The sequence below is a fragment of the Candoia aspera genome, chromosome 7, assembly GCF_035149785.1.
Source record: "Candoia aspera isolate rCanAsp1 chromosome 7, rCanAsp1.hap2, whole genome shotgun sequence".
Classification (NCBI taxonomy): Eukaryota; Metazoa; Chordata; class Lepidosauria; order Squamata; family Boidae; genus Candoia; species Candoia aspera.
The window spans coordinates 31,982,498-32,006,026 of record NC_086159.1 but is presented as its reverse complement, the minus strand read 5'-3'; the positions used below and the strand labels follow the sequence as shown (position 1 = coordinate 32,006,026).

Below are 23,529 nucleotides of genomic sequence, written 5' to 3'. Positions count from 1 at the left end.
AGTTATAGTTTTCTTTAAGAATAATCCTAGATATCTGAGTAAAATTGTTACACATCTCCCAAGAAGATAGAAAAATAAATAAAATATTAAACTTTAATAAATGCATTTGGAAACCTGCTAAGGAATCAGTAACGCAATAATGTATTATCTTCCTATTTAACCAGTTAGCATACAATAATGCACAGAGATGAAATTTGCCTTTAAATGCAGACTATTTAAAGATTTACTGCAAGATAGAATAGTTGCAGCAAGGTTTGTTACCATGAAACATACTGCATTTAATAAATCTAACTTTTGTGACTAAACCATAATGTACAGCACTCCAGATTAATATAGATTCTGAACTGCAAGTAATCATTTAGGAGTTTTGCCACTATATAACTTAATTTTTACCCCAAGGCCATCCAGCACCTGTGTTTTCTTATTGCTTGTGGCTCTAACTTTAATGACAGTCGGCATCTTTAGGGTTCTATTGCTTTATAACTTTTTTGCCAGCCTGAAACATTTATTGATTGATTTGATTTGTATCCCACCACGTTCAAGAGGGCTTATGTGGCAATCTGCCTATGGCAGTAGCCCTCTAAGGTGCTTGGGTTGAGAGAATGAGTGGCCTCAGTGCACACACACAGTGAGTTTCCAAGAGTAAGAATGGACTTAAACCTAGGTCTCTTCAGTCCAGATTTTAACAACACTGAAAACTGAATCTAGATTAAATTTATAATACTATAGTTCTGCTGAAGTCAGTGGGACATGTTAAACATTATTAACTTGTTCCCACTGATTTAGAATGGTTATAAAGTTACTGCAAAAAAAAATTCTGAGGGCATTGAAATGAAGGCCTTTTATATGATCCTTGCTTTTTCAGAAACTAATTGCTTTTTATTCATAATGAGAAGGGTATTATCTGTAGATCTGGCATTATTTGTTCCTTCTTTGCCTATTTTGTTGTTGCCTTTCACCATCATTCCTCTGAAAGCCTCTTTTTTGTTTATTTCTTATAATTCATAATACTGGAGGAGTATTGTCCATGAACAGACTTACTGGAGAAGAGATTGAACTTCTCTAACAGCCCTTAGAGAGTGAGAGCTGAAAAATACTACATTCTCTGGTATATATTGTCCCAGGAATCATAGGATTGTGTCTTTTGTTTAAAACCAGCTCCAAACATCTAGCAAAACAAAGGGTATAAATTAAGAAAATGAATTGTGTCTTTTTATTTATCTATAAATAGGGGTGGGGGAGGTGTTGGGGTGCATGCCTCTGAGTCAGTGTTGACTCCTGGAGACTGCCTGGACAACTCCCTGCAGTTTTCATGGCAAGATTTCAGTAGTGGTTTGCCATTGCTTGCTTCCTAGGGCTGAGAGAGAGTGACTGGCCCAAAGTCCCTAACCCTAAGGCGGGACTAGAACTCACAGTCTCCTAGTTTCTAGCCTGTTCCGTTAACTACTACACCAAACTGGCTCTTTCATGAATCTAGTTTATAGAACTGAATATCAATTTTCTTGCAGTCTGCAGCCCAGAAACAATATTACTTTATAGCATGATAAAAGTGGTGATGCTCTTTAGATTGCATGTGTAAAGGCAATTATATATTCTTCTACATAAATTAAAGTCCCTACACAAAAAATCTTGCCATTGGCAAGGAGATTTCTAGCATACTTTGCCATGCTATATTTCTGTTGGTAATGGTTTGTAGCATGTGATGAACTCTTCAAAATGAAATACACTGGCTTCACAGATGGCACTAAGCTGTGGTTTGCTGAATAAGCCACAATTGGCTGTATTTGCACATCTGCCAGTATCAAGACACTGAGATAAATAGCATCACAGTAGGAAAAAAGCGTAAATAATGGCATAGGAGCAAATTTAGGTGGATTTGCAAAACAGTAGCTATGAGGTTTTGTTTATATTTTGCACTGACCACCTCTGACATAATGCTAAGCTTCATTAAAGGTAAAATGCCTCAGAACACAAGTGTTTAATTGGAAACAAACTTCCAAATAGCTCTTACCTCTGCAGTCTTACATAATGCTCCCTTCTCTTATTTTTCTCTGCAACCACCACCACGTGAGCAAGATTGGGCTGAGAGAAAGTGATTTGAAAGCCAATTTGGTGTAGAAACCAGGATGCCATTGTTTTAGTCCTCACTTAGGCATCAAAGCCAGCTGGGTGATTTAGGGCCAGACATACACTCTCAGCCCAACCCACTTCACTGTGTTGTGAAGAAACTAGAAGTTGGGTGCATTGATATGTACTCTGCCTTGAGTTGACCAAAAAATAAAGGTGAGATAAAAAATAAATAAACAAGGTGCTAGACTTGGGAGATAAGCAGAGACTTGACAGATAGAGAAGAGTGTTTGTTATGAACAAATCACATTTTACTTAAGTGAACACTGTTTTCAGAATCTTGGTTCCCAAGAACTACTAGGCTGCTTCTGCTTGTATATAGTTGTCCTGCACTGTTAGGGAGCCTTTCAGGGTAGCACTTACTGTGCATCATCATCATCATCTAATGTTATATCCTGCTTTTTGTAAAGGAGGAGAAAGAAGCATACATACGCTTCCTCTTATTTTCCCAACAACAGCAAGTAAGGTAGATTGGGCTAAGAGAAAGAACGTGACTGGCCCAAAGTCACCTAGTGACCTGTGGCTGAGGGCTGACTAGAACCTGGATCTCTACTTCCTATTCAACATGTTAACCACTACACTACATTGGCTCTCAGTTAACCAAAAAAAATGGCCTCTGTCCTCTTGCCAATCTTAATTTCTTATAAAAGAGTTGTTCATTAGACTTGAGTATTTTGATTAATGTAACATTACTGATAATCATAAATAGTGAAGCCAGTCTTTCACATAGAATCCTTTTATCATAAGACATTCTTAAGTGTATGTTCTTTAATACAGTTGGTATCAAAAGCCTTTCATTTTTAAAAGTATTGGGAAGAATCAGTAACTTTTAGGTATCCATATAATTAACATTAAACTGGCTAGCGAAAGTAGAGAATTTAATGTTTTATAATGTTTTCATTATGCGCAGTGCTAAAGATTATCATACAGTTTTGTCTTGTGCAACAGCTCTTTGCAAATGTCCTACATGTAGAATAGAGTTTGTATCTCTAAATTGTCTGCTTGGACCATACTTTTGCTTGCTTTCTCTTCCTTCTTGTCCCCACTTCATCTGTCCAGTAGTACTTTCTGTATTCTCGTAGTTATATTAAAGCTAGAAAACTGGGCAGAGCTTTGCTGGTTCTATTTAGTAAGCCAAGGAAGGAAAGAAACTGACAGCAGGGAGTGGGGAGAGCACAATAAACCATTAAGAATGACTAGGAAGCCCCAGGCATAGGTGAGGGTAGAAGAACGATCAGGCAACTTAGTTGTTAGAGAGTTTGAAAGAAAGAAAGGGAAATGCACTGAGTTTCATCTGTGGTGTATATATAATTGCTCCAGATATTTTTAGGAGAGTCAAATACATTGGTATGCTATGGTATGCTATGGTATGGTATGGTATGGTATTAATTATTTTATTTATTAAACAAATTTATAAGGCTGCCCAACTCCCACACATAGTATTTATATATTAAATATAAAATAATATAATAAGATGCTCCTTTGAGATGCAGGAACTGTAAGGTAATAGATTATATCTAAGCATAATTGCAAGTAGACTAGTTGAAATTATTCTTCATTTAGTGTATTCTGACTTAGTCTAGAGCCTGCCCATTTCTTTTTAGTTGTAAGTGTTCCTTGCATATTTGAATAATGATTGTAATCACTAGCAGTTGCAGAACAATATATGTTTTAGTGTAATGCCTTTTCAGGAATTAAGCTTTAAAGTTTAGATATACTAATGGTTGAAATTTAGAAATCAAAGGTAACAAGAAAACCTTCATTTCTCCCCTATCCAGGTTATGCTACCAGCTACTTTAAATTGTTCCTTTTAAATAATTTTATTTATCTATTTATAGAACATATATCTATCTCATATAATGATCCTAGGCAGCTCACAATGATCAATAAAAACAGACATAAAAACAAAACTACCCTTCCCACCAGGCACCAGACCAAACAGCCTCCCTGCTCAACCTCCATCCTAGCCCAATGCTTTATTTCTTTATGTTTATGTTTTACAATTTTAATAACTTTTATAAGCCATCCCGATAGGTGCTTTAAGTAAAGTACTACAGCCCATGCTAATTCAGTGCATATCTCATAGAATGGGATTTTCCATCACTCTTCTCCATCCATCCAGTAAGGAGATTCCACCAGTCCTCAAGAGCAGATCTGGGTGATATTTCAAGGAGGGCAAGTAAAGAACCAAGTATAATTTGTTCTTACGAAAGGAATGTATCTTCAAACCAAGCCAGTTTGGTGTAGTGGTTAAGGCACCAGGCTAGAAACTGGGAGACCATGGCTTCTAGTCCCACCTTAGGCACAAAGCCATCTGGGTGACCTTGGGCCAGTCACTCTTTCTCAGCCATAGGGAGGAGGCAATGGCAAACCACTTCTGAACTCTTGCCAAGAAGACTACAGGAATTAGTCCAGGTAGTCGCCAGAAGTCAAGACTGGCTTGAAGGCACCAAAAAAAAAAAAAAAGAACCCACTTTTAATCTCTTGGTTTGCAACTCGATTTATTAAGCATACTAGCATGTAAGGGAAAGTATGCAAGAACTTTCCCAGGAAGAAGCAATGCTGCTAAGGCTGCTCTATTTTTGACCTCAGTTTATTGATCTACTGTTTGAGTATGCAATTACGATGTCACTGAGACTTGTGGACTTTTAATGCTGACTAATCACTTTTAAAGAAAATGTGTTGTAATTTAAACTATATTCTATTAAACATTAGGTACACAATTTGAATATTGAAATGAGAATATGATTTAAATCCACTTAGTATTTCCTTGTAAAATTGTTCTTTTGTGTTTTCAGAGGATGGATCTTGGAGAATGTCTAAAGGTGCATGATTTGGCATTGAGAGCAGATTATGAAATTGCATCAAAAGACCAAGACTTTTTCTTTGAGCTTGATGTATGTTCTATCATCAAATTATCTCTGAATTATAAAGAATGGAGAGGGAATGTGGGTAGTGCATAACAATTGGTCAAATTGTGCATTATTGTAAAATATTTAATATAGAATTTCTGACAGTTAAAGGTGCTTCATTTGAAATTAAAGTGGGAAAGGTGCTTCCAGCTTGGACATGATCTCAGTACCTTGAAGAAACCACACATTTTCTCAGGCTCACATGGTAGTTGCACTGCCCCAGGAGGCTACACAGTTGCATTAAGGAGGCAGCAACAGAATGGTGTCTCATTTCTAAAGTCCAAGCCATTTCTTTCAAATTTGCATTTAGATTTATAGTTATTACCCTGGAGCATTCACCTTCTAACTATCTTAGGAAAAAATGTTGGAACTCTTGATTTGTATACATATATGTTTACCCAATATGTTTAGTTTCATAAAAGCATAGTAGAAAGAATATTTCAGGGAAAGAATGGAAGGCCATGAGAGAAAGATTCACAAGGAAAAAGAAATGCATGCAGTCACATGCATGATATACTGGTAAAAGTCAGGTTCAGATTTATCTTGAATATACATGATTTCTAGACTGGCTTCATTTAAAACATTATCAGAGTAGAGCACGTGCTAAGGCCTGTAGATTGCACAATAAAAAAAACAAAGCTTTCCTATGACACCATGATGTAAAAACATGGGGTTGAAACATAGATGAATATGGAGCCTTCTGATTTTTACAGTAGGCTCCCTGAAACCATCATCAAATTATAGCTAATTTCTTTTTTATGTTCTATGTTCTATCCTTTGAGTTGGTTCTGTTGACATATAAAAATCAAGAGGATCTATGTTTTGTGTCATGTGACAGTTTCTTCATTTTCTTCCAGTGTTAATAGATGCCAGTGTAACCTTTATATTAAGCGTCTGTAAGAGAAAAGCCATTTAAAAATCAGGCAAATTCAAGGAGATATTTGAATAACTTGAATCTTGGGGATGTGAAGTCTTCATTCCTGTTTTTGTTTTACTTTAATTTCTGTTAACTTGCCAGTTCTAAATCAGTGATATATGCAACTCAATTCTTGAATATGATTATTAACATCTGATTGAATACTTGTGAATACAAGTGTCAGTATGATGATTACATTGAAAATAAGGATTCATGTAACTACGGTCTCAGTTGTATTTGTTTTACAGTCTTCCAGAAAAGTATTAAGTACAATTAAACCAGTCATTTATATATTATTTAATATTTAATTTTACTGTTAACTTTTGTTTTGTGAAAATGTGCTTATTTCCAGTACAGTATGATATTTTATGATTTATATGTTAGGCAATGGATCATCTACAATCATTCATTGCTGACTGTGATAGGAGAACTGAAGTGTCAAAGAAAAGACTGGCTGAAACTCAAGAAGAGATCAGTGCTGAAGTTGCAGCCAAAGTAAGCACTTAATATTCACTCACTATGGGGCATTCCTTGAGGACTTCTAACTTGGTTTTATGTGTAGCATGTTTATATAAGAGGCTTTTGGCAGTCCCATTTTGTAAATATCAAACTAGCGAATAATAACAGATAATATGCATAAAACTACACCCAGATTTTTTCATAGCTGAGCAAAGATGTGGTTGTCTTGATTTTTAGTTTTGTGTAAGTTTGTGTATACCCATACATATACATACAAACACGAGTTTGTGTGTTACAAGGGTCTTTGAATTGAATTAAAAATTGATGTACTTGGGGGGGAAAAGCAGTGAACGCAAAAAAGCAAGTTAATTTTTTTCTTGTCTGTGAGAAGAGGCAGTTGAATGTAGCTGCTTTTTGCCTGTCTGTCTGTAGGGGTAAACACCCTAGTGCCTTGAAAGGTTTCATTCTACGAGTCTCATAGTCCATTGCTACTGGCCTGGTTGGCTGGGGCTGTTGAAGACACAGATTGTCCATCTCAGTATTAGTGGTATTAAGACACTTTTGGCTGTAAAAATAATATGACCAGGAATGAAAGACCTCCAATGCTACAGTTATATTAATTGAATATCAATTCATTTTCAGTATTTAAAGTTTGGAAATGTTGCTCCTTTTTTACATTCTAAAGGATCAAAGCACTATAGGCAACTTGCATAAGCATTTCTATTTATTGTTGTTCTGTACATAACACTCATAGCATAATAGGCCAGTATATCCTGGAAGAGGGCATGGCTAGCTGGCTTGAACAGAAGCACTTCATACTGCATCATTTTGTTGCAGGCTTTATATTGATATGGCTTCCAGATACTGAATATTAGTACTATTAGTAATTGTAAGTATTGCTTTTCTCTCTGAAAGGCTGAACGAGTCCACGAATTAAATGAAGACATTGGAAAACTGCTTGCTAAAGTTGAACAACTTGGAGCTGATGGAAATGTGGAAGAGTCTCAGAAAGTAATGGATGAAGTAGAGAAAGCAAGGGCAAAGAAAAGAGAAGCAGAGGTAATCTGATTATGTACAAAAGTATTTTATTTCAGTTAGTCCTGGAAGGCCAAATTAAAATAATGGTTCTTATTCATGGGGTTGATAACTAAAAGGATATTTAAGCTATATTCATTGTTCTCAAAATTTCAGTAAATTTATATACTGTTGGTTAAAAATTATTTTATTTATTTCTGGCTCATCTCAGTTTTTACCAGGTACAATGGACTTCTTTTACTTCCTGAAGCTACTTTTACTTCCTGAAGCTGGGCACATAGAGAAAGGAATCCCTCTACATGCCAGAATATTTCCTTAATCTGATTCTAGCAAACTATCATTAGCTATATTCTTGAGCAAAATTCCTTGGTACCAGAAGATTAAAAAAATCATAAAAGGGTGCCGCATACTCAGTGGTCTTTAGTCGCCACAAAATACTTTTTCAGTTGGAAAAAGACTTTTAAAGGGGAGGGCGGAGGAAACAGTGCAGATGAATAGCCTGCTGTAATCCCTTACAACTTAAAAGTAGATTTAAGGGAACATGGCTGCTATCCTGAACAAGAACTTTTCTCTTTGGAAGAAATGAAAGTATTGCAACATTTGTTTATGTTTTTGCTTTTCACAGATATCAGTCATTACCATATAATACCTTTGTTTGTTTCATTTTAATCAGGAAAACAAATACATACAGAGGGCAAAATCAATCAGTTATACCTGATTCTGTACTTATTAAGAATGTGTGTCATTCATTGTTTAAGAGACGTATTATGATACATCTTCCAGGAAGTGTACAGGAATTCTATGCCTGCTTCCAGTTTCCAGCAGCAAAAGCTACGGGTCTGTGAAGTGTGCTCAGCCTATCTTGGCTTACATGACAATGACAGGCGACTTGCTGATCATTTTGGAGGAAAATTGCACTTGGGTTTTATTGAAATAAGAGAAAAGCTTGAAGAACTAAGGGTAAGCATATATGTCCCCTTTGGAACTGAAATAATGATGACCTGCATTATATTTTCCTACATGGTATATGTAACCTGCAGTGCTATCACATTAGGATAATAATCCTAATTTGGTGAGAAAAAGTAACTATATCTTACATATTCTTAATGATTTACAAAGTATTTCAATATTTCATTACTTTTGATATTGCTGATCTTAAAATTATATTTATTTCTAAACTGCTTTTCAGAGAATTGTGGCTGACAAACAGGAGAAACGAAATCAGGAACGTCTAAAGCGGAGAGAAGAACGGGAGAAAGAAGAAAGAGAGAAGTTAAGAAGGTTGAACTCTACTATTGCTTACTAACACGTCTTACTAACAGTCTAAACTTTGAACTTGCTGTTATAATTAAGATTCCTGCATAATTATAAATTGATCGCACAGCTTCAAGTTGCTGCTAAAAATAAAACTGAAAACTTAAATATTAGATTGTTCTGTATTAACTTCACCCTTACATGCAAAATGCTTTGCTTTGATGAAGTAAAATATGCATATAGAGACTCATGTGGCACAGAGTGGTAGGCAACAGTATTGCAACCAAAACTCTCCCCACAACCTGAGTTCGATCCCAGTGGAAGCTGGATTCTCAGGTAGCCGGCTCAGGTCGACTCAGCCTTCCATCCTTCCGAGGTCGGTAAAATGAGGACCCAGCTTGCTGGGGAAGGTGACGACTGGGGAAGGCAATGGCAAACCACCCCGCTATAGTCTGCCAGGAAAATGTCGCAAAAGTGGCGTTCCCCAAAGAGTCAGAAAATGACTCGGGGACCTTTCATCGTCGTCTTTCTTCATTAGCATGTAACTTCTAGATATATTTTTATTGCTTTAGTATACAAAAAGAAAGAGGGAAAAACATATTAAAAGAGAAAGAAAAAAGAGCAAGAACATATTATAATACATATGGGAAACAGCTCACCTGTTAAAGACAGCATTAAAACTTGACCCCACAGAATATTATTAGTCAGTCCTTCATTATATCAATACCCAGCCAGTTCATAAGCAGAGAATGAACAAATATAACCAGTCCACGATCATGCATCTGGAGTATCTTTCCATGGTAAAAGAATAATTTTTGCTGTACTTTGTGCTTGATTGCACATTCACATTGTTATCTGTTTGTTAGATTTATATCTTTCCTTCAGGCGATCAAGATACAACATACATAAACTTTCTTTTCACCCAACATCTTGTGAGACAAGTTAGGCTGGGAAAGAGTGACAACGGGCATGGATTTGAACCTGGCATCACTGGTGCAAGTTTAGCATCTTAACCACTACGCTACATTGGCTTTTTTCAACCATATTACTCCTCTTAAAACTATGTTAACAAATCTATGGACATTAAGCTAAAACAGCACAATAGTGGGACAAGTCGAGATCATTTGGTAATTGCTCCCTCCGTCATTTTACATTTCCTGGATTCTGAGGTTGACAAGCAACATTTTAAACATTCTCTGGTGTGACCAGTAAAATGAAAAAAGGTTTTGTTGAATTATTCTCTTTTTAAGATAGTAAGAGTCATACTTAATATTCTTTAAGGCCATTAAGCATTAACTTGCTAGTGCAGGGTATTCTAACTCTTTCTTCAGAGTTCTTGGAAATAGCTAACACCACCCTAGCGATACTCTTTTTACTTGTCTATAGATTTAAAACAGTCCATTCTAGATTAGTCAATAAATCTCAAATCATCCAAAACATGTAAATGCTGATAGTAGAATTTTAGATCATGCTAATGTGCCTAGACCAAATTGTGAAATGGAGTGCTTTTAATTGAATATATTTCTATTTTGCAATTTGAACAATCCAAATTTCTCTTGCAATAACTTAAGTGATGTAAATATTAATGTTAATATTAATTAATGATCCCCTCCCTCAAAAAAATTACCTGTAGTTTTCGATCTGGAATTACTCCAATGCATACATTTATCATGTGAGTAAGAGTGAAAATTGTGCATAGGTCCTATCAGTTTCCAAATATGCCTTACAAGAAATACAACAGAATTATAACTAAAACTGGAAACAAGCCCTTGCCATGATATCAAGAGGGACAAATAACAACTTTCTAATTCTCCGCATAATGGCTTTTTAACTTGGTCACTTAAATTTCATTTTAAAAATGCTAAATACCCATCAATAAATTTGAAAATCAGATTAAAAGACCACCAGAGTATGCTGGTTGTAAACTAGTAAAAGAAAATCTGGGGCTTTATTTTTCCCATAGGAAATGTCTTAATTTATTATTTGTCTGAAATACCTTAAAGGTATTAACACTAAAACATATGCATACGTTAAATACATTTATTTATTTATTTATTTAACTATCAGTCAAATTTCTATCATCACCCATCTCTCGCAAAAAGGGGACTGTATATATAGAATAATATATCAATCTTGAAATAATGTTCATTTTTATATTTATCTTTCCCAGTATGTTCATTAGGATTTTTGACCATCTATATATCAATGTGAGATAAACCATTTGATATATTGTTACATTTACAGGATTCTCTGGAATCATTATTCTGAGATTTTTAAAGACACTTGAACAAGTTTGTTGTTTATTCGTTTAGTCGCTTCCGACTCTTCGTGACTTCATGGACCAGCCCACGCCAGAGCTTCCTCTCAGTCGTCAACACCCCCAGCTCCCCCAGGGACGAGTCCGTCACCTCTAGAATATCATCCATCCACCTTGGTCGGCCCCTCTTCCTTTTGCCCTCCACTCTCCCTGGCATCAGCATCTTCTCCAGGGTGTCCTGTCTTCTCATGATATGGCCAAAGTATTTCAGTTTTGCCTTTAATATCATTCCCTCAAGTGAGCAGTGTGGCTTTATTTCCTGGAGGATGGACTGGTTTGATCTTCTTGCAGTCCAAGGCACTCAGAATTTTCCTCCAACACCACAGTTCAAAAGCATCGATCTTCCTTCGCTCAGCCTTCCTTATGGTCCAGCTCTCGCAGCCATATGTTACTACGGGGAACACCATTGCTTTAACTATGCGGACCTTTGTTGTCAGTGTGATGTCTCTGCTCTTAACTATTTTATCGAGATTGGTCATTGCTCTTCTCCCAAGGATAAAGCGCCTTCTGATTTCCTGACTGCAGTCAGCATCTGCAGTAATCTTTGCACCTAGAAATACAAAGTCTTTCACTGCTTCTACATTTTCTCCCTCTATTTGCCAGTTATCAATCAAGCTGGTTGCCATAATCTTGGTTTTTCAGAGGTTTAGCTACAAGCCAGCTTTTGCACTTTCTTCTTTCACCTTCATCATAAGGCTCCTCAGTTCCTCTTCGCTTTCAGCCATCAAAGTGGTATCATCTGCATATCTGAGATTGTTAATGTTTCTTCCAGCGATTTTAACTCCAGCCTTGGATTCCTCAAGCCCAGCATGTCGCATGATGTGTTCTGCGTACAAGTTGAATAGGTAGGGTGAGAGTATACAGCCCTGCCATACTCCTTTCCTAATCTTAAACCGGTCCGTTGTTCCGTGGTCTGTTCTTATTGTTGCTACTTGGTCGTTACAGAGATTCTTCAGGAGGCATACAAGATGACTTGGTATCCCCATACCACTAAGAACTTGCCACAATTTGTTATGGTCCACACAGTCAAAGGCTTTCGAATAGTCAATCAAACAGAAATAGATGTTTTTCTGAAACTCCCTGGCTTTTTCCAATGTCCAGCGGATATTGGCAATTTGGTCCCTAGTTCCTCTGCCTTTTCTAAACCCAGCTTGTACATCTGGCAGTTCTCGCTCCATGAATTGCTGAAGTCTACCTTGCAGGATCTTGAGCATTATCTTACTGGCATGTGAGATGAGTGCCACTGTTCGATAGTTTGAACATTCTTTCGTGTTTCCCCTTTTTGGTATGGGGATATAAGTTGATTTTTTCCAATCGGATGGCCATTCTTGTGTTTTCCAAATTTGCTGGCATATAGCATGCATTACCTTGACAGCATCATCTTGCAAGATTTTGAACAGTTCAGCTGGGATGCCGTCATCTCCTGCTGCCTTGTTATTAGCAATGCTTCTTAAGGCCCATTCAACCTCACTCTTCAGGATGTCTGGCTCTAGCTCACTGACCACACCGTCAAAGCTATCCCCGATATTGTTATCCTTCCTATACAGGTTTTCCGTATATTCTTGCCACCTTTTCATGATCTCTTGTTCTTCTGTTAGGTCCTTGCCATCTTTGTTTTTGATCATGCCCATTTTGGCCTGGAATTTACCTCCGATGTTTCTAATTTTCTGGAAGAGGTCTCTTGTCCTTCCTATTCTATTGTCTTCTTCCACTTCCACGCATTGCTTGCGTAAAAATAATTCCTTATCCCTTCTGGCTAACCTCTGGAATCTTGTATTTAATTGGGCATATCTCCCCCTATCACTGTTGCCTTTTGCTTTCCTTCTTTCTTGGGCTACTTCTAGTGTCTCAGCAGACAGCCACTTTGCCTTCTTGGTTTTCTCTTTCTTTGGGATGTATTTTGTTGCCGCCTCCTGAACAGTGTTGTGAACTTCTGTCCATAGTTCTTCTGGGACCCTATCTACTAAGTCCAGTCCCTTAAATCTATTCTTCACCTCCACTGCATATTCCTTAGGAATATTAGTGAGCTCATATCTAGCTGATCTGTGGGTCTTCCCTAATCTCTTTAGTCTGATCCTAAATTGTGCAATAAGAAATTCGTGATCTGAACTACAGTCAGCTCCAGGTCTTGTTTTTACTGACTGTATAGATGTCCGCCACCTTTGGCTGCAAAGGATGTAGTCAATCTGATTTCGGTGTTGTCCATCTGGGGAAGTCCATGTATAAAGCCGTCTCTTAGGTTGTTGGAAGAGAGTGTTTGTTATGCAGAGTGAGTGTCTTGGCAAAATTCTATCAGCCTATGTCCTGCTTCGTTTTGTTCACCCAGGCCATGCTTACCTGTAGTTCCAGGTGTCATTTGACTGCCCACCTTAGCGTTCCAGTCTCCCGTGATGAAAATAACATCTCTTTTAGGCGTGTTGTCCAGTAGGTGCTGCAGATCCTCATAGAACTGCTCTACTTCAGCTTCTTCAGCATCTGTGGTTGGGGCGTATATTTGGATCACCGTGATGCTAAACGGCTTACCCTGAGTTTGAATTGAGATCATTCTATCTTTTTTTGGATTGTATCCAAGCACTGCTTTAGCCACTTTACTATTAATTATGAAGGCTACTCCATTTCTTCTGTGGTCCTCTTGTCCACAGTAGTAGATCTGGTGGTCATTTGATGTGAAGTGGCCCATTCCAGTCCATTTCAGTTCACTGACGCCCAGAATGTCTGTCTTTAATCTTGACATCTCACCAATAACCACATCCAATTTGCCCTGGCTCATAGATCTTACATTCCAGGTTCCAATGGTGTGTTGATCCTTAGAACATTGGATTCGCCGTTCACCACCAGCACCGTTGGCCGCTATCCGTCCTTTCGGCTTTGAGCTAGCTGCGTCATCACGTCTGGGGCTAGTTGAACTCATCCTCTGTTCCTCCCCAGTAGCATTTTGACCATCTTCCGACCTGGGGGTCTCATCTTCCGATGGTATACCGACATATTTCTGGTTGTACTGATCCATTTAGTTTTCACGGCAAGAATACTGGGGTGGGTTGCCATTACCTTCCCCAGGGATTGCATTTAGTCTGACCTCTCTGTCATGACCTTCCCGTCTTGGGTGGCCCTTCACGGTTTAGCTCATGGCATCATTGAGGTGCTCAAGCTCCAGCACCACGACAAGGTAACTATCCTTTGCTGAAGATTTGAACAAGTAAAGCCCCAATTTTTATAAATGTCTGTGGTTATGTTCTGTGAGATACCTTGATAGCGGAGGAGATAATTCCATTTGCAATTTATAAATTCACCTTTATTTTCTCTTTATTTTTAGATCTCGTTCCCATAGCAAGAACCCCAAAAGGTAGGTAGGCTTTTTCCCCCTGAGAATATGAACAGTTATATTTATTGAATATTAAGAAAGGTTTGCCTTAGAGAAAACCCATTCTGATTCTTGGTCCTGTGATATTTACATTGTTAACTATAGTAAATACCTTAGACAATTCTGTAGGTCAGAGGAGATTTTGAAAATGAAATGAAAATGCTGGCCCTCCATATGTTGTTAAAGTCACATGTTATAGTTGCTCATAGATTATGGGACTGATATGCATGCACTATTTGAAAAATGTAGATTCTCCACCCCTCTGGCCATTATATTAAAGCTCTACCCTATATTTCTAATGTATGTACATCATTCATGGTTTCTTACGGTGTTTAAAATAGTACATAGTTTTAAGTGTTTTTTAAAAATAAAGCTTATAAACATTTCTTTAAAAATCTAATAAAACTTACAAAGTAGGCAGATGCAGATTTTCTGAAACTTACATTGCCTGTCGATATGAATGCCTTCCTAAAAATGAAAACCCACTGGAAGGAGTGCCAGTTCATCTTCCTGATCTAGGAGTTCCATATTATGGGTCCAGCCACTGAGAAGGCCTTTTCTTTTGTCTTCTGGCACAGCTGGAACATAGAAATTAACACCTCATCAGATTTCAGGGAGCCCATAAGCAGGTTTGGAAAGAGGGGTTCCCAAGGTGTCTGGGACCTAAGCCTTTCCAGGCATTAGAAGTCATACATGGCATTATGAATTGGATCTAGAAGCAAACTAGTAACCAGGGCAGCCCTAGTGATACCAGTGAATTATAAAGCCAGCAAGAGAGCACTCATCAATATTCTCATTGCTGCTTTTTAAACCAACTGTAGTTTTTGAAGACTCTTCAAAGGTTACATCAAGTTGAGCACTTCTGGCTGGATGTAAATGAGGCAACTTTTATTGGAGCCAGGACTAATGCCACCAGGAATGGATAAAATTGACACATCAAGTTGATGGCTGAAAGATCCTATCAAAATTGCGGCTTGAGCTTCCAGGTGCAAACCTCAATTCAAGACCACCCCCAAAGTATTAGCTTTCCAAAACAGGTTGAAATCTATCCCTGAAATCTATTTCGGAGGAGATAATTCCATTTGCAATTTATAAATTCACCTTTATTTTCTCTGTTTTCTGAGAAGGAGCATCACTGTTTATCGAAGTTATGAAAACAGCCATAATTAAAATAGAATTTGTTTGCTTTTATGAGATTAGACAAGGTTACCTTTTTCAAAGCTCCTGTCCTTCAGTGGATTCCACAGAAGTAGTGAAGTAAAAAGACTGGGATGCTACAAATGCAACTGCCTTCTAGCCACCTATTAACCTGGTGGTACTGCTACTGTCCCTCATGTGCATTTTGTATATCTACTTGTTGCTCAAAATTTTCATTACTAAGTTTTTGGTTAGCAATGCTAATCAAATCTAAAGTAAATATTTTAGTTGACATCATAGGTATAACAACAGTCAATAATCTTGAGTTTTAAAGGTTTTGATAAAGTGGTCGGCCACATTTCTTCCAAATGTCACTTGAAGTTTAAAACAGAAGATAAGATAGAGATTTCTTAGACTCACATTTGACTCCTGGTATCTACATGCATGCTCCAAGTACTTTTCTTGATAATAGAACAGAATTGGTTTGCCATTGCCACCTTTTGGGATTTTTTTTTCAATGTCCAGATTTTGCCTACAGCCCTGGGATTTCCTGATGGTCTTTCTTCCAAGCACTAGCTCGGTATGACTCTTAGCTTACATCAGATCCGCCATGATTAGCTAGCTGCTGCCATCTGCTGTTTAATTGAATTGATTGCTGTTTTTAACCCAGTGGAAATGTTTGTTTGCACCTAGATCTAAGGTGTTCTATTTCAACTTATTTGTGACTTATTTTAAGTTAGAAATTCATCAGTGATGTGTTTGCTTAGTACTAGAGTGCGCCTGCTGCAATCTTGCCAGTGGCTTGTAACAGGAATGATTGCTTTTATTCTTAATCAACCACTATTATGACTTCTAAACTTCAATATTAGATGGCTGCTTATCTCATGTAAAGCATTCTGGCAGTCTTCAAAGTTTTCAAACTCTAAGACAAAAGAGATTGATCCAGTAAGAGATCTTCCTTGTAGAACTGGCCTAATAGAATTTTTAGGGATTAATAGCACCGTTGCAGATTTCTTGTTACCCACTATAAATCTTTTTTCAGATCTAGATCCCGAGATCGCCGTAGACATCGATCTCGGTCATCCTCACGTGAACGAAAGAAAAGAACCCGCTCCAGATCCCGTGAAAAGCGACATCGTCATAAGTCTCGCTCTACTAGTCGCAGCCGGAGCCGCAGCCACCAGAGGAGCAGGCATAGCTCCAGAGACAGAAGCAGAGAACGCAGTTCCAAAAAAAGGTAACATTTTAATGAGCAGTTAGATTAGTTGGCATTTTGTTGGCCTCTGAACAGAAAAGATTGCACCTAGGCCATCACCCTATCTTCAGCAGTAGCTGATTTTTTTCATTGTGTTTATTATAAATACACTGGAACAGTCTGCTTCAAAAGCTTTTAATTATAGTTAACTTGGGTGCTGATTTAGAGTAGCTATAACCAAACAAGGAAGTATCAGCATGCTTGGAAGAATCACAAGACTTGCAGAAGTGGGAAGAAACCTAAGGAGACAAAACTCTTTCCCCTTCCCCCACTCTGATAACCCAGTGAGAAGTTAGCATGCTCACTTGTCAACAGAAAACTAGGTAATTTGGAAAAACATGGGAAATGGAACAGAATTGACTGAATTCTGGAGATACTTTGTGGCAAGTTTTTTGTAGAATTTAAGAATTTTATAAAGTATTCTATATTAATCTACGTGGAAGGGAACACTAATACATTCAGTGGCATTCCCCAAAAACTGAGTATAGGAATGTAGTCTAAATCTTCAATTCCCTAGCATGATTTTGGTTAATAGCTTTTTTATTCACTTTAGCAAATATTTTTTAGTTTTGAATTCTACTTTGGGACTTTTTGTTTAGTCTTGGATAATTTCAGTTCATTTAAATGTGCTGTGTCAGTTTATATTCAGTATGTGTTTGGTCTTCATTTACCTAATTAAAATAGGTATTAAGTTAAATACCAGGAGTACAAATTTAACAAACTGAGGTATTCAGAACTGTAGAAATACGTTGCAGTGTTACCAGAATTGATACAATTAAATTTGGCTATGTAATTGTGATTGCGGTTCTTTATTTTTGTTGACAAGCCAGTCTCAGGTGAACTCATCAAGTCCTAGGCATTTTTTCAGTATTCCTTCAAGTTTCAAAACCCATCTTTTCTTTTGACCTTGCCTGTCATGAGTAAGGATGGTGAGCAGGGGGCTCCCATCCAGGCTGTAAAGCGCATGCGTAGCACTGAGGAATTAGGTAGCCATTCCAAGAGACACAGATCGGGCCCGCCTTAACCTTCGGGGTTTATATGTCTGGGTTTTTCCCACGCTTCTTCAGTTTGTTAGGATTTTCCTGTTATGTAGCAGCAATAAAACACTAGAGACCTGTTCCTTGTCTCAGTGTGGTTCCTGGCTGTTAGGACATTGCCTGTTTATTCATTTAGTCAAAAGTTCAGGTTCAATCTCCAAGTTCAGCTATAACTTAATATAAACATGTTACCATTATGTAAGCTAAGAGTCTGTGGCACTGCAGATCTGCATCATTTCTAGTAGCTGAAGCATTCTGTACATTGGTGACACTTTCCATAGTAGTGTCCATACTAATTTTGATTACTAAAAGAAAAATACACTGGGCAGCAACCGTTTGACTTTCTCAGCTCTTACACTCTTGAAAAATAAGTGGATTCTGTTTGATTAGTTAGTTGTTCTAATTATGTTAGGCTCTGTACTAATACCATGCTCTTTCCCGTCTAATTTCAGAAATGATACAGAGTGATAATTGTGCTGTTCTATGCTCTAGTAGGCTGAATGAACAGTTAAAACCAAGTAAAAGTAATGTACATTTTCAGATGCATTAAATTTTTCTTCAGATCGTCAAAAGAAAGATCTTCCAGAGATCAAGAACGAACCAGAGATCGTAACAGAACATTGTGTGACAAAGAAAGTTGCCCCAGAGAAAAGTCACCAAGAGATCGAAACTGCAAAGAAAGGAAGCGTTCTTATGAAAGTGCAAATGGCCGATCAGAAGACAGGAGAAGCTCAGAGGAGCGTGAAGCAGGAGAAATATAACTGGCTGTACATTCACTTGATCCTTTAGCTTCCTATGAAGTTGCATACTGTGGTTTAGTTTATTAAAAGGGACACCAGTGAGCGATTCCACATGCTTATCCAACTAGGATAGATGTACAGTGTATAAAAATGGTTATAATGAAGTCTGAATTGATCCCTTTCCATTGATGATAATTCAATTGATGATAAGTAAAACAGTTTCCTTTTTCTTCTCCTCCATTAAACTTGTAAGACGTATTTTCAAAGATCTATCTTCAAGACACCAGTTTTATGTACCAACGTAATAGATCTCAGTGTTTTATTCTCCTTTTCAATACAGGTTATAGTGAACAAAACTATGTTGTGCTCTTTGCTTTGGATGCTTTCAAACCTTTATAAACTCTTCTAATTTTATTCCTGTCAAACAGCAGCACTGAGTCATTTTTAAAGAGGTTGAGTGGGTTCCAGGCTTTTATTACCACCATAAGATTGTGTTCTCAGTTCCTTCTTGAGAACTGAACGTGTTTGGCAATGTTTAGGTTGGGGACATGTGCTGAAGAAAATGACAACTTTTAAATTTTATTTTTACAGTGCCTATTTAGACTTGGAAGTCAAACAGCTGTTGCAGTTCACCCTTTTAAATTTTCTTTTGAAACTTTGAAATCAAAGCCAGTCCCATATCTCTGTACCATTTGGTTGGTCTGTGTCCAGTATATTCGTTTTTTATTTCATAATGATTTTTATGTTTTTTTCTTGTGGTGTGTTAACTGCACATCCTTAATTGTAAACAACAAACAATAATAAAGTAAGCAAAAAAATAACAGTTTGTCCAGTGAAATAGCTGTGTGTTCCCACTCCCTCTTAGCAACTAAAGTGCATGCTTGTAACTGATGCTTTTTATCAATTAAATCTGGAAACTTATTTCTTATTTATTTGGAAGGTATTGTTTCATATGTGTTGTTCATGTATGTATTGAAAATGTTTATGAAACGCAGAGACTAAGTCTAAAATACTTTATGTAACTCATATTTCTATACATATGAAAGCCAGCTTTCTTTGAGGCGGTAAGTTGTAACAACTGAAAACGTGCACTGACACTCCAACAACATTTTAGACAGAGCAATTTATTGTTAAAGATACAATTGGATAAATATGCTTCAGCATCCCAAGGATGTATAAATACATTGCCTTCCATTAGTTTGTCACAAATACTTAATATCTGATGTGGGGCCGAAACTTCTTCAATCAGATTCTTTTTTTGTGGTTTAACCACTTTTGTAATTATGAAGAACTTTCTTTTCCTCAACGTTTAAGTGAAACTATATCAGTGAAACTTCTGCAAACTAACTTTGTTCTTTCCTTACTGTCCTTAGATGCATTAACTAATCCCAACAAGTTTTGTTTTTAAAATTCTTTGAAATGACAGGTACAAAATTCATTATTGTAAAATGACGTTTAGTTGATCAATATAATAGTTAACTAATATGTTAATCAGGGCTATTGTGGCATTTTAAATTTACAAAGTAAAAGTATGCATACTTGGAATTTTTACAATGTAGATATATCTATTTTCAGTAACAGTCGGATACACACCCTTGCTCACAATATAGTGCCTTGCACAACTGTATCAAGATCTACACACTCCAGCATTGTCTAAAAATATAGTTATCCCAGTAAATAATAGATTGTCTCTAAAAAAAAATATTTTACAACCAAGAAATACATCCAATATATTGTTACTGTAGCAAATGAGCTTGTAAAATATTTATCTTTTCAGTAACAATATAATTTGGTAAAGGTATAGTTTTGTAGAATTAATAGCAAAAGATAGAGACAACTTTTTCATCACATCCTTCCAAAAATACTTAATTTTTGATCTTGGTGATGATAGTTCACCCTGCTTCTTAACTCATGACAGTGACTTTTTTTTTTTTAAAGAGTCATCTATTCAACAACTCTTTTTAAGGATTTGGTGTAATGGCCATAGATCAGAATATTTAACAACTCTAAAACAAATTCCTTAAACTGGGACTGCTGGTTGGTTCAAATAATAATTCTGTGTTCCTTGTTTAAATTTTTGTTTTCTGAATTTAGTAGGTAGCAAATAATATCAGTGTTTTGTTTGGATAGGCTATGTTCAAGATGTAAGCTAAATTTGACCATATACAAGATACACATTAACAAATTAGACATTTTTTCTGTATATCAGGAACACATATTACTTGCACATCGCATTCATAGTTTCATATTTCTGGTTTGAAGTGCTCTTCTGGAAGGAATATACTGGCATCATTCCAGAATAGCTTTTGATAGCCTTATACTGCACATTCTTATAATTTTTGAAAGTTATCTCTTTTTGGTGACCATCACAAGTAGTGAAAGCAAATTCATATGGTATGAAGCAACCCTTCCTAAATACTCTACCATTCAGTTTCATTGAATGATCATGGGCTCTAGTATTAAAAAGGTGAGAAAAATCTTTTTTCTCAATATTTTGCCTTCAGGATATGCTTCATGTTACCTAGTGAGAGAGGAGAATGTAAAAGGGAAATGTAAAATAACCTATTTTGGAGTGTTTAATAATCATCGCTTGGAATAGCTGCATGTCAAAACTATATTTCATATAGTCTAAAACAATTCCTGACTTCAGTAGTTTTTGAAATGATGTACCGTGTAGCTTTTTCTGTAGAATGGCTAAAGTTTGGAAAGCTTGAAAGGACATTATAAACACAGAAAGATCTGAAATAACAGTCCAATCGTTTTTTGTTTTGTTTTTTACACAAAATCTGAAAATGTTTTAGGATGGCTTCTGAGTAATAGTAATGTTGATACTCTCTTTAGTTTCATCTCACAGGCTCCCCTCGGAGGTGTCAGGATGAGATTTCTAAACTCTCCTCAGACAACTTGTTGCATTTAGTCTTGTCAGCCAACATTCCATATATGTTTTCCTTTCAACATCTTTGTATCTGTAAATCTGGAAAATTATATGATTCAGACTTTATATATTGGACAACAACTACAGAACTGTCTTTTCCAATTGCAGAAAATGATCTAAATATTTTATCTTTGTCTTTGCTTTATTTAAAGTCTTTAAATGATAGTTTGCTGTATTCAGTCTCACTGCATTCATTTTTAAAAAGTTAAATTTTGTAGAGCATGTTAATTTTTTTATCAATGTCCTTTCATTTTCCAAATCTCTCCTCCCCTTTCTATTTCTGTCAGTACCTGTGCTTTGTTTAATTGAATTATTTCTGTTGGTTTGCTTTAATGCTCATAAAAAGATGAAGCATATGTAGTAAGATTATCTTAAAGGGTGGAGAAAAACTAATTGGTTCTTGTTTCTAGATAGTTCACTTCTTATGGGTAAGGAAAAGCCTTGGGGAAAAACAATTATAGTAGCAACAGTGATATAATTCTAACTCTTGAGACTTGGTTACTTAATAGCTTTCCTCCATGTTCTTTTTGGGCACCATTCCAGTCAAGAAAATGCAAAGTGTGAATACTGTTCTTGATTGCTTGCTTGCATCTATAGGGAACAACACAGTATTTTCCCATGATCAACACTTGATACATCTTTCACCTGCTTTTATCTTTTAATTTTTTTCCCTCTCAAATTAATTTTCAAGGTTTATTACTGTTCACCACCATGGAACTTTGTTAAGCAGAATGGGCAGGCTATAGGAGAGAATTGATGTGAATTGAATTTTGCTAAAATATGGCCAGGTGGTATACACATACATGTTAAACTGAAAAATTAGTCATGCCTAGTTGAGCAGTTACACAGTTAAGTGTACATATATACACAGTGAAAATTGGAGAGAAAGTAGTTAAACTCTAAAAATGGGATGGATGGGTAACTTCAACCAGGCTCAAATATTTATTGCTGATAGTATACAGTAATAGGAGAGTGAATGTTTTTCATGCTTCAATTCCTACCACTCACTGCCCAGTATCAGTAGACCTAGGCTGCCCTCCAGGACCTAAGTAGGGTCTGGTTAGTACTTGATGGAACACCAGTAAATCCCATTGTAGGAGGAGAGCCATATTGGTCTGTGGTGGCAAAAAAACAGGAGAAGCCTGGATAGCACCTTTTCCAACTAATAAAATGTTATTAAAAGGCATAAACTTTCTTGAGCTGCAGCTCCCTTTATCAGATGCAGAAAATGGGTGAACCAATACAGTATTTAAATTGGGATGAGGCAAGGAAAAGGGAAAGACTGGTTGCTCTGTCTTCCTGTGGCTCTAAAGAAAACTAGGGAGTTAAAATGCATCCTGGAAGTAATGCAATGACAAGCCATTTCCATATTATGAAAGCTATTTGGATTTGCCCTTGAAGTCACTAGAAGCTGAACACTCAGACTTCCTAAACATAATATTTTTTATTTCTCACGTTATCCATAAGAATGAGGCTTCCAAAAAAACTACATAAATTCATTAGTCGCTTAAACAACGCCTAAAATCCCGATCTCACGGTTTAGATGGTATGCGCCCCATTGACGACCCATCAGCTGTGATCTTATATGGATCAGGTTTTTAATTTACAGCTTTCCAACCTACCAACGGAGTATATTTAGCATTATACAAGTCAATATCGGGCAGATCAGAACTCCCAGGCATCCCGCTAAGTAGGCGGGCCACCTTAGGGACGACCTGTACCCGCACAAAAATTCTTCTCACATTCGTAGTGAGGACCCGGGCGTCACCCCGAATCGTTATTTTCCTTACTCATAAGTTTAAGGCATACTGTTCTCTTCCAGAAAAGGAAAGGTGATTGAAAACAGAGCTGTTCCACGTGAGGGTGAAAGGTGTAAATAAAAATTTAAAAGACTCTACCAATTAAAATCTCTGTTACTTACCTGACGGCTCATTAATCAAAGAAAAAAGTCTTAGAATCTGGAACAATTACTTATTCAATTTCTCATTTTCTATATGCAAATTAAAATTGTCGCTTTGGGTTATGGGAAGCTAGCCTGCGCGAA

The 23,529-nt window shown here is 36.8% G+C and overlaps 1 protein-coding gene and 1 non-coding gene across 5 annotated transcripts in view; one reads left to right on the top strand and one right to left on the bottom strand.

Moving 5' to 3' along the window:
- The window catches only part of LUC7L2 (LUC7 like 2, pre-mRNA splicing factor), a 32,769-nt gene extending 11,469 nt beyond the window's left edge, over positions 1-21,300 (top strand). For 3 of the 4 annotated variants that reach the window (XM_063308483.1, XM_063308484.1, XM_063308485.1), the window contains 8 exons: positions 4,926-5,024; positions 6,340-6,450; positions 7,330-7,473; positions 8,233-8,409; positions 8,639-8,730; positions 14,334-14,363; positions 16,561-16,755; positions 18,373-21,300. In XM_063308483.1, coding sequence (XP_063164553.1) covers positions 4,926-5,024; positions 6,340-6,450; positions 7,330-7,473; positions 8,233-8,409; positions 8,639-8,730; positions 14,334-14,363; positions 16,561-16,755; positions 18,373-18,571 — 1,047 coding nt within the window. In that variant the 3' untranslated portion in view covers positions 18,572-21,300. Of the gene's footprint in view, positions 1-751; positions 1,109-4,925; positions 5,025-6,339; positions 6,451-7,329; positions 7,474-8,232; positions 8,410-8,638; positions 8,731-14,333; positions 14,364-16,560; positions 16,756-18,372 lie in introns of those variants that run through there. The other variant, XM_063308486.1, reaches the window with a different exon arrangement.
- Positions 21,301-23,142: 1,842 nt separating this feature from the next.
- On the bottom strand, positions 23,143-23,292 carry LOC134501682 (U12 minor spliceosomal RNA). Its single transcript, XR_010068373.1, has one exon. It is a non-coding gene; the product is annotated as a U12 minor spliceosomal RNA (small nuclear RNA).
- Positions 23,293-23,529: the final 237 nt, after the last annotated feature.